The 11,232-nt window shown below is 38.0% G+C and overlaps 3 protein-coding genes across 3 annotated transcripts; all 3 read left to right on the top strand.

Moving 5' to 3' along the window:
• Positions 1-439: 439 nt before the first annotated feature.
• On the top strand, positions 440-3,157 carry LOC306893599 (heat shock 70 kDa protein). The gene is made up of 2 exons (XM_079455533.1): positions 440-566; positions 877-3,157. Exon 2 carries the CDS (start codon positions 900-902, stop codon positions 2,826-2,828), a length of 1,929 nt encoding a protein of 642 aa, XP_079311659.1. The 5' UTR covers positions 440-566; positions 877-899; the 3' UTR covers positions 2,829-3,157.
• Positions 3,158-4,017: 860 nt separating this feature from the next.
• hsd17b1 (hydroxysteroid (17-beta) dehydrogenase 1) lies at positions 4,018-6,220 on the top strand. Its single transcript, XM_079456267.1, has 6 exons — positions 4,018-4,193; positions 4,330-4,491; positions 4,650-4,829; positions 4,996-5,089; positions 5,186-5,366; positions 5,917-6,220. The coding sequence occupies exons 1-6, from the start codon at positions 4,097-4,099 to the stop codon at positions 6,088-6,090; spliced, it is 888 nt and encodes a 295-aa protein (XP_079312393.1). The 5' UTR covers positions 4,018-4,096; the 3' UTR covers positions 6,091-6,220.
• A 924-nt stretch (positions 6,221-7,144) lies between these two features.
• Positions 7,145-9,817, top strand: LOC306893747 (coenzyme Q-binding protein COQ10 homolog, mitochondrial). Its single transcript, XM_079455770.1, has 5 exons — positions 7,145-7,371; positions 8,048-8,200; positions 8,291-8,483; positions 8,616-8,717; positions 9,308-9,817. The coding sequence occupies exons 1-5, from the start codon at positions 7,277-7,279 to the stop codon at positions 9,464-9,466; spliced, it is 702 nt and encodes a 233-aa protein (XP_079311896.1). The 5' UTR covers positions 7,145-7,276; the 3' UTR covers positions 9,467-9,817.
• The last annotated feature ends 1,415 nt before the right edge of the window (positions 9,818-11,232 follow it).

Genomic DNA, 11,232 nt, shown 5'->3' with positions numbered 1-11,232 from the left:
CGATTATGGGAGCATCAAGGTTTGATTTAAACAACTGTATTTCACTATTATTGAGACTTTGACGTGGCCTTCCTCAGTCAATATGAAATATATAGCTTATATTTTCACCGAATGTTCTTTAGGCTACATTATATAGGATGCTTTTTATGTACAAAACAGTAAATAGCAAACGATAAGCCTACTTTATTTGAGTTTTCACATGCCGAATGGCATATTTTCTGAATGTTTAATAGCACCTTATAACCTTTTTAGATGTTTACTGGTTTACAAGTCAAGATTTCACATTATCACAGAAAACGCGAGAAATATCTGGAAGTTGCCTTCTACGGGTTGACTCTGCCTTATGGGAGGAGCCGCCGGACTGTTCCTCGTTATGATTGGTTTGACTCGCCAGAGCTTTCGAGAAGCTTCAAGGGAGCGCCAACCTGGGCGATATAATGCGCACCTGAGGTTCCAGTTCGGCACATATCGGCATAATTCGAAACCGGCAGAAGAAGAGACAGCGAAGCAAAGACACAGACACAGAGACACTGTTTCCAGAGTAGAAAAGAAAGAATTCATTTAAGGTAAGTTGAATAATACAAAATATTAAATTTGAATAATTTAAACTAAACTTTTTATATGTTTAAATGTTTTATTTTGTATATGTACTGTTTTAAATAATATGTCTTACATGTTATTATACTTATTTAATAATTAATTAATTAGTTAACCAGAAAACAGGCAAGGCTTTAGGCTGACACATAAAATTTGTGCCGTGTTATGATGAAAAGGATAGGAAGTAATTTCTGACAATAAATAAATAAAAGATTCCCTTTTTGATGAGAAAGAATACTGTACATTGTAGTGATTTTATATGTATTTTGTTGATTTCAGGTTACCATAAATTACAATCAAACATGTCTGCAAAAGGAGTTGCTATTGGAATTGATCTGGGCACCACTTACTCCTGTGTGGGGGTGTTTCAGCATGGAAAAGTGGAGATCATCGCAAATGACCAGGGCAACCGCACAACACCCAGCTATGTTGCTTTCACAGACACAGAGAGGCTCATTGGAGATGCAGCTAAAAACCAGGTGGCCATGAACCCAAACAACACAGTGTTTGATGCGAAGAGGCTGATCGGCAGAAAGTTTGATGATCCAGTTGTGCAGTCTGACATGAAGTATTGGTCCTTCCAAGTCATCAACGATGGAGGAAAGCCGAAGGTTCAAGTTGAATACAAGGGAGAAAACAAAACATTTAATTCTGAAGAAATTTCCTCTATGGTCCTGGTGAAGATGAAGGAAATTGCAGAGGCTTACCTGGGACAGAAGGTGACCAATGCGGTTATCACAGTTCCTGCCTACTTCAATGACTCCCAGAGGCAGGCCACTAAAGATGCTGGAGTAATCGCTGGCCTTAATGTTCTCCGAATCATCAACGAGCCCACAGCTGCAGCCATTGCTTATGGGCTGGATAAAGGCAAAAGTTCAGAGCGCAACGTCCTGATCTTCGACCTGGGTGGAGGCACATTTGATGTGTCCATCCTGACCATTGAAGATGGCATCTTCGAGGTGAAAGCCACAGCAGGAGACACACACCTGGGTGGGGAGGACTTTGACAACCGCATGGTGAATCACTTTGTAGAAGAATTCAAGAGAAAACACAAGAAGGACATCAGTCAGAACAAAAGAGCCCTGAGGAGGCTCCGTACAGCTTGTGAGAGAGCCAAGAGAACCCTGTCCTCCAGCTCTCAGGCCAGCATCGAGATCGACTCCCTGTATGAGGGCATTGACTTCTACACATCCATCACCAGAGCAAGGTTTGAAGAGCTGTGCTCAGACCTCTTCAGGGGAACTCTGGATCCTGTGGAGAAAGCTCTGAGAGATGCCAAGATGGACAAGTCACAGATTCATGAAATCGTTCTGGTTGGTGGATCAACAAGAATTCCTAAGATCCAGAAACTACTGCAAGACTTCTTCAATGGAAGAGAGTTGAACAAAAGCATCAACCCAGATGAGGCTGTGGCATATGGTGCAGCAGTGCAAGCCGCCATCCTTATGGGTGACACATCTGGAAACGTTCAAGATCTGTTGCTGCTGGATGTTGCTCCTCTATCTCTGGGTATTGAAACAGCAGGAGGAGTCATGACTCCCCTTATTAAACGCAACACCACCATCCCTACCAAACAAACACAGACCTTCACCACCTACTCAGATAACCAGCCCGGTGTCCTGATCCAGGTGTATGAGGGAGAAAGAGCCATGACAAAAGACAACAACCTGCTGGGAAAGTTTGAGCTGACAGGAATTCCACCTGCACCACGTGGAGTCCCTCAGATTGAAGTGACCTTCGACATTGATGCTAATGGAATCCTGAATGTGTCAGCTGTGGACAAAAGCACCGGCAAAGAGAACAAGATCACCATCACCAATGACAAGGGCCGACTGAGCAAAGAAGAGATTGAGAGAATGGTGCAGGAAGCTGACAAATACAAAGCTGAAGATGATCTGCAAAAAGAGAAAATTGCTGCCAAGAACTCGCTGGAGTCTTACACCTTCAACATTAAGAACAGTGTGGAGGATGAAAACCTCAAAGGCAAAATCAGTGAAGATGACAAGAAGAAAGTCATTGAGAAATGCAATGAAACCATCACCTGGCTAGAGAACAACCAGATGGCTGATAAAGAGGAGTATGAACATCGGTTGAAAGAGCTGGAGAAAGTCTGCAACCCAATCATTACTAAACTGTACCAGGGAGGAATGCCAGCTGGAGGCTGTGGAGCTCAGGCACGGGCCGGTTCAGGGGCCGGTTCCCAGGGGCCAACTATTGAAGAAGTGGATTAAGTGACTTGTTACGTTTGTGAGACCCAACCTTAAAAAAAATTTTTTAAAGACCATTGTGGAATGATACTTTTTTATGACTTATTTTCACAACCTACAACTGTATTTATGCGAAGAACTTTAAATGTTTCTGTGCTACTTTTAGCTTTGTTTTTCCCTTTCTTGTTACTTATTTACACTTAAATCACTGTAATTTATTTATGAATTATAAATTGTTCATTGTTTTAAATAAAAATATTGTTCGTGCATTTAATGAATGCTGTTAATAAAGTTTTTTTACATTTAAATATGAATGGCACTTGGTCCCATACATTTTCAATATGGTCTTTTGTAAAACAAATGCAGTGACCTCAATGTAAAGCACACGCTACAATATAAACTTGCCAGTTCCTTGTAGTCTGGTACTCACTAGTTTATAAATAAAAAATCTTTATTATAATAAAAAACAAATGCCCATTCCTGAATAAAGCAATACTCACCATAAATGTTGGAAAAGTTATATGTTAATGCAGACAAACTATAAAATAGCTTTGAAGTACAGGAACATCTCTTTGCAAACCTTCTTGACTTCAAAATCACTATTTCACAAATCAGAATCCAGGTTGAATAAAAATAAACTTGTAATTTTCTAGCATTTTTAGACATCCAAAACTCAATTTGTTATCTTTAGCCAGTAATAAGTCCATTATCAATAATTTTTTCTAAATTATAACAACTTAGTTTAAGGCTATAGTGAAATTGTATAGGCCAATATATAAAGTTTTTGTTTAATACGTTTTATCTAAAAAACTAAATTAAACAAAAACATGTTAATTTATTTGACTGTAAGCACTACTACAGTAATGTCACAGTTTATGTATCCATTAATATGTTGTTCTTTCCTGTTAAACTGTAAGGGACATTATGTCGGCAGTGCAACAGTCTGCCACCTTATCTTCAACTTTCAACAATTTTTCTTTTAAAATTGATTTTCTCTATTATATTTCAAATAAAATAAATTATTCTATCCAGCATTTCTGTCATATAATGGTTAATATTTACTTGAAAAATAAGTACCGTGTGCATTCCACTTTGTTGAAGCCGCACCTGCAGAGTAAAAATCTGTGTGAAACCAAAATGTTTACCTCTAGCTGGCCTTGTGATAATGAAAAAGGCTAAAACATCAATTTAAGTCTGAGACACAGCAAGTTGGGACTACATAGCTTTTAACTCTAAAGCAGAAACACAGCACAAATCTCTTCAGGGTTGAGGACTGTTGCTTTACAGACCCAATGGAGCAAAAAGTAGTTCTCATAACTGGGTGCTCCTCAGGTATTGGACTCAGCCTTGCCGTGCACCTCGCATCTAATCCTTCCAAAGAATACAAAGGTAATTGATACAACAGAAAGGTTTAGCATATATTTGAATTACATGTATTTCTGAAAACTTTGAATTTGGAAAGTATGTTCAATCATATACTATACTTAAGTATTTATATTATTCTATGATCTTTTATATAATTTAGTCTATGCTACCATGCGGAACCTGGACAAAAAGCTGCGTCTGTTGGAGACTGTGAGAGGACTTCATAAAGACACTATGGTCATACTACAGATGGATGTGACAGATCAGCAGTCCATCCTTGATGCTAAGAAGAAAGTTACAGAGGACAGAATCGACGTATTGGGTAAAACAAGATACAGAATGTAAACATCAGAACAGACATTAGAATAGACATTCAAACTCATGTTACTGTAACCCATGTCATACACCCAGACATTCTGACCCAACTATTTGATGAAACATTTCCGTTTAATTTATTTAACAGTACACTTTATTTAACAGTTTGCAATGCAGGTGTAGGTTTGATGGGACCCCTGGAGACCCACTCAATAGACACTATACGTGGAGTCCTGGAGGTCAACCTGCTGGGCACCATTCGCACCATACAAACCTTCTTACCAGACATGAAAAGAAGAAGACATGGGAGAATCCTTGTGACTGGTAGCATGGGAGGACTACATGGTACGTGAGAACAGACACGTTTTTAATGTTTTAGGACATGCAGACACATTTTTTTAAATATATAAGTTTATAAGAAATACTGTGCATTGTTATTGTGTTAGTTTAGTGGTTTGCGCTTTGGGCTTGGAGCTACAGTTATGCTGACCTATATTATCTACATACTCAGGTTTGCCATTCAATGATGTCTACTGTGCTAGTAAATTTGCAGTAGAGGGCGCTTGTGAGAGCCTGGCCATTCTGCTTCAACATTTCAATATTCAGTGAGTGTTTTTATGTGTGCGAGTACACAGCTTGTGGCATTTTGTATTTATTTTTTGCCCTCTTTAAAGTCCTACTAAACATGTCCATTTATGCAGTGTGAGCCTCATTGAATGTGGACCAGTCAACACAGACTTCTACATGAACCTGAAGAGAACAGAGCTCAGTGATGACGGACTTGAGATTGATTCATTCACACGCAGCCTGTACGAGGAGTATCTGAAGCACTGCCAGTCTGTGTTCCAGGATGCTGCTCAGGACACTGATGACATCATACAGGTACACTACAAGTTAACACTGGCATTAGACCATGTCCTATTACCTTGGAGTGTATGATATTAAAAGACTCCAATACCTATATGTCAGAAGATATAGATATATTTATTTAAAACGGTATTTCAGATTAGTAAATCTAAAACGGAACAAGATTATAGATTAAAAAATAGAACTAGATTATAGATTAAAATAAACAAAGTATCAAAGCAAATAAGTGATGTAGTTCTTTTCTGTCTCCTTCAGACTACTTCATATACAGAACATTTTTGCTATATATTGTTGCAACTTTTAAACAATTTTGACAACAGGAATGTTTCCAAATACCTTGAATTTTAAACAATTTTATTTGTTAATTTAATGAACGAAGATTTATACATATGCAAGTCATTTTTGTAATTATAACGAGTTTCCAGTGTTTTGGGGCCACTGTATAAATTAATTTATCATTATTCTTCATTAACCATTTTTCTCTTATTTGCTATTATCTCACATATATTCATTTAAGTACTATAAATATTGTCCATGTATAATAAATACTATGTACTGTTTTTAGGTGTATCTGGAGGCAATCCAAGCACAGACTCCATTGCTCAGATATTACACTAACACAGCCCTGTTACCCATGACCAATCTGAAACTCTCGTCATTGGATGGCTCGCAGTACATCAGGGCAATGAGCAAGCTCATCTTTTCTCCACCTAATCCGAATACTGATCCAAAGATATAAAGTGTCATGGAGAACAATTACATTTGAAAGTAAATGGAAATTTAATCTGAAAGATGTGTACTGGATATCAAACACACTTTTTTGTTAAATAAAAAAGAAATAAAAGCTGTGGTATTTACCTACCATATATAGACAGTATGACTCATTATTGAACTCTGTACAGAATTTAATCTCAAGGACTGTGGACTGAATGTCCCTTCACCCGCCAAAACCATCAGTATTTCACATTTGTTTACTACAACCACAGAACAGTGAGGGCAGAGCACACATGCCAATGCAAGGTCATTTTTCTGAGTGCTTGATGTTGGGAAACTGTGAGAGGCAAATGCAACTAACTGATGTCCCAGGTTTGAAATATATTTGCGTGATACAGTATGTGTATGTCTGGTTTTAGTTAACTACTCAGAAGTGTTCGATGGGATAAACTCTTACAAGACTTTGTAAGGACAATCACACAACCAATTTAAGCCACTTAACACAAGCTCCAACCAACTAGTTAGGCAGGTGTGTCATTGACTGTGACCATAAGGCACTATATGTATTCTCCGTCCTAATTTTACTCTCCCTGCATACTGTGTACCCCACCTCCAACTCATCAGGAATTATGGACTATGATCGAACTGTGAGATATTTTCTCCATTCAGACCATATTGACCATTGAAAGTGTGAAATGGCTGTGAAGTTTTAGATATTACACAACGGAAGCAAATAATTCTCCCTATAACCCATTAAAGCCTTTTGCAATACTGTTCTGTCCTAAACCAGGTAATATAAACACACTGGGGATTCAGTTTTGTATCAGAGCAAAAAGAAAAGCGATGGTGCACTTATAACTTTTGAGATTTGTTGAAGACCTTTAGTCTTACAACAGGCCCTAAATGTTGTTGCTAGATCACTTTCTCTTCTCAGAACATAAATAACATGACTTCCCTGTTCCCAATGAGATATTTTGGAGAAACCTTTGCTCATGACGTCTAACTTTTAATGTAAAGGGTGAGGCACCTGCCCTGGAGCCGGTCTCTAAACCCCGCCCCTCAAGCAGTGCGTCACATCAGGTCCTGCTCTAGAAGGCAATCGCTTACTATCGTTCACAGTAACAGCCGAGCCGCCGGTTACACTCATTGACCTGTGTAAAGATCACTTTTGGGGAAGCTTTGGGAATTTATACAATCTTGGAAGAACACAAATGGCAAAGAAGACGACTTCGCTTTTTCTCCGGGCGCTGGAGATGTCGGAGGGACAGTCGTGTATTATGAGGAGAAACCCTAATGCCACTATCAGGTATGAGCGCATCAGTAGACCCATTCGAAGTAAGTTTGTGTTTTGTAGTTTAGTTTAGCGATGATAATTTAATGGGCCATATTTAGGTGTAATTGGGAGTTACATTTTTCCTTTATCTAAAATTTAAATTAGGCTACTTTTACTTTTGGTTTCTAATTTGATAATTAATTTAAAATAATTCAGACGGTACCATGATGACTGTTGTGTTGTTTTGTGTGTAGTCGTAAACTGTGGTAAATAGTAAACAAAAGAAGAAAAGCTGATGCTGGCGTAAAACATTCACACGGCAGTGAGAAGTCACGAGACGGGGAAGAATGCAGCTGCGCCAACGCCGCACATTTCTTCACTTCTTTCAGAGTATTAAATCTCTCTCTGATGCTGTGACTTCACTAGAACACAAACTTCATCAAGTCATTTTATTTATAGAGTTTTTTCTAAACTATTCGTTTACGAAAGTCCTAAGAAAAATCGCGTTCTAGTCTTCTACGTTTGAAAAAGGCAGTGCCCGCGCGCATGCCCGATTGGCAGTGTGCCATACTACATGATATAATGACAAGACCTATTGATCGATTCTTCACCGTTTACTAGAAGACAAGTGTGTCATAAATGTGGTTATAATGTAAAGTTATTCTACCATTGATAAGTTAATAACAAAACTTTTGTATGTTTTCTTCAGACATTTGAGCTCTTGTGGTATCATGGATACAAGGCGAGCAAGCTTACCTCCTCCCACAGCATCTTCTCGGGTGGTGCCCACCCGGAACTTCATTAATTTATCAGCCCCTCTCATAACACGGAGGATGGAGTACTCGGAGGGCCGTGCCCTTGGGTATGTACACACTTCTGAAAAATACAAGGCTCAACCTCAATTATATTCTCATCTAACAATATCATAAACATATGAATATTGTCCTAGCAGGTACTCACCTGAGCAGATGTACAACGTTGTAGCCAATGTAGACCAGTACCAGCAATTTGTGCCTTGGTGCAAGAAGTCAAAGGTCACGAGGGGAAGAAACGGTGACATGCGAGCTCAGCTTGAAATTGGATTCCCCCCAATAGTGGAACGCTACACCTCTGAGGTCACAGTTATCCCGAACCACCAAGTCAGAGTACGTTTGTAAATCAATCAGAAATAAAAATAAAATTGTGTATTTTGTCATATTTGCTTGTTCTAAGCTTTTACATTAAGCTTCATTTTGATCAAGTCTATGCCCTCTGTTTAAAATGTGTATGTGTTTCAGGCGGTGTGCACAGACGGGACGATCTTCAGTCACCTTGAGACATTATGGAGATTCACTCCTGGTGCTGCAGGCCAAGCTGACTCGTGCAATGTGGAGTTCTTTGTAAGTACTTGAACTGCATACAGCAAAAACCCAAATAGTTTGCAAGTTCTGTCATAAACCAGCAGTTAACCTTTTGTACACTTCACATGTGTAGTTACCCTGAACTTCCTACTCTGTCTCTCTCTTTCTCTCAAAAGGTATTGTTCTAGCTTTTGTTGAAACTAGTAACTTGGTTTTAGCACCTATTGTATTTTAGCGTCTGCTAAATGACTAAATGTAAATGTGGGATTAATACCCTGTTCAAAGGTATTACACCAGATTAGCAGCTATCTTCTGGTCTTTAAATAGCCGGTATTAGAGACAGACATGATAACCTTTTATAGTTCTGAATGGAACTTCACGACCTAAATGTCACAGGATTAGAGATGGAGACCGGCAACTGGGATTTGGGGAGATTAATGGACTCACTAAATTAAAAAAGGATCAAAAAGACTTAATGTTACTGCCAATACAAAACCCTTGTTGAACAAAAAAATTGAATACTTTGTAATTTAGATCTAGATTTTTTTCACAAAATATTAGATTAAAAAAATGTTTTATTGAAACATGCTCACGCTCATGTTACCATAATTCTGTGTTCTCCATTACAGGTGACATTTGAGTTCAAATCACTGCTCCACTCACAGTTAGCAACAGTATTTTTCGATGAGGTGGTCAAACAGATGGTCAATGCTTTTGAGGCACGAGCAGCCAAGCTCTACAGCAGCAGCTCCTATCGACTGCAGACCACATGCAAGAGAGCAACCTGAAAACTGTCTAGATACATCGCATTTCATAGCAACCACTTACATTGATACAATGTTTGAGCTCTGGAGATGAACAAATTCTTTTTTAATCCAGTTTCTTGGATTGTGGACTTTTAGTACCAGCAACTATTGCTGAATTTGCATATTTATGGAAATCATGATATAATTTATGAACATAAATGTATATATATTTTGTATATTTGTGGAATGATAGAAGAGTGTGAGTGAAGTAAATATGTGACAACGTTTGATGATATGATTGGAATGATGAATTTATTATTTTTTGACGAAGGGGAAAACTGTTTTAAATTAAGGATACGTGCTTGTAATAAAGAACATATCATATTTTCTTATCATCTGCCATCGATGTATTTCTTTAGTAAATGTGTATGATAAACTGTGTCATATTGAGGTTTCAGCGGCAAGAAACATAAACAAACGTTATGTGGCCAAAACTCAACTTCGTTAGACCCACAGAATCAATAACTGTTGAGTATTTTAATAAATTTACAATAAAACAGTCATATAAATTCAATATAATATGTTATATTATAACAAAACACAGACTGGAGGTTATCTTCGGGCCAGGCGCATGTGTCTGATAAAACCGTCTATAAGCTAGAATGAAAAAACATTTATGACATGCATCATACAGTCAGTCAGTCCATCATACACTTACCTCATTTTTAAATGAATACAATTTAGCATATTATGATTGTTTTTCTTTTAGCTGCAAAAGAGAGGTAATTTATACTCAGAGTCAGTAACTTACCCTGTGAACTTGAATCGGGAGCAGGTTTTCTTCAGGCTATCTCCTCCCCATTTTTAAAGTGGTCTACCTTTTTATTCATTTAAACAGTCATTCATGGCACACATTTTCATCACACAGAGACGATCTTAGTGATAAAAATGTAATATGTGCTTTAATAGAGGATCCTAGTGAAGAGGCTGCATAAATTCATAGGGATGTACTTCGATTCAGGGAGGCAATTTAGGACCCGAGTGGAATTTTTTCATTTCCCTGAGCATTTGTATTAAAACTTCTCTATACAATTAATTAGATATATCAAAATATATCTCATCCATCCTTACAACAACCAATTTACTCACAAATTGTAGTTTTCTACGGAGGATAAGAAATGACGTATTAACGTGTAAATAATTAAATAAAGACGTAAATGCAGAAATGAAGCGATATGGAATAAATGAACGATTAAGACGCATCCATTCCTACCCAATCTGCTCAGAGCAGAATTCGATCGTGTCGTTTGACACACGAGAGTTTACGTCTTACGCTCACGTAAGAATGTAATTTCTGTTGTTTCATACATTTACTTATTAACTTGATTATTGGTACATTTATCTATTTATTCATTTTAACTTCAGTCATTTTCAGCACATTATATCCAATATACGCAGAGCGGAAAGCGTGCATCGCTCTCTGCAAGAGCTTTCAGCCGCCATGTTGCTTTTTTTGGCGCTATGGTGAATCGTAATATCTGAGGTCTTGTCGTAGTCGTGGAGCAGGAAGTAGTCGCTTTTTGCAACCGCTGTTTTTAAGACACAACAAGGCTTTAAAAAAATCCCAAGCAGGTTATAATCGGTGTGTTTTATATCATAGAATAAAACGTGAAAATATGAAGAGGTGTTGTTTACCACACACCTTATTTCGAAATGCTTACTCGCTTCCGGGTTTGGCACACAAAAGTACGTCATCTCTAAACCTCCCCTGACAACAAAAAGTCAAGTACATCAAATAGTACAACAAG

The sequence above is a fragment of the Barbatula barbatula genome (genome assembly GCF_947034865.1).
Source record: "Barbatula barbatula genome assembly, chromosome: 5".
Lineage (NCBI taxonomy): Eukaryota > Metazoa > Chordata > Actinopteri > Cypriniformes > Nemacheilidae > Barbatula > Barbatula barbatula.
Note: the sequence above shows the minus strand (reverse complement) of the source record. Positions and strands in the feature narration are given on the sequence as shown.

Coding starts and splice junctions, on each gene's coding strand:
- hsd17b1 (XM_079456267.1), top strand. CDS start 4,097: ATGGAGCAAAAAGTAGTTCTCATAACTGGGTGCTCCTCAGGTATTGGA. Junction 4,194..4,329: donor TCCTTCCAAAGAATACAAAG/GTAATTGATACA, acceptor TATATAATTTAG/TCTATGCTACCATGCGGAAC. Junction 4,830..4,995: donor TAGCATGGGAGGACTACATG/GTACGTGAGAAC, acceptor CTACATACTCAG/GTTTGCCATTCAATGATGTC.
- LOC306893599 (XM_079455533.1), top strand. CDS start 900: ATGTCTGCAAAAGGAGTTGCTATTGGAATTGATCTGGGCACCACTTAC.
- LOC306893747 (XM_079455770.1), top strand. CDS start 7,277: ATGGCAAAGAAGACGACTTCGCTTTTTCTCCGGGCGCTGGAGATGTCG. Junction 7,372..8,047: donor AACCCTAATGCCACTATCAG/GTATGAGCGCAT, acceptor TGTTTTCTTCAG/ACATTTGAGCTCTTGTGGTA. Junction 8,484..8,615: donor TCCCGAACCACCAAGTCAGA/GTACGTTTGTAA, acceptor TATGTGTTTCAG/GCGGTGTGCACAGACGGGAC.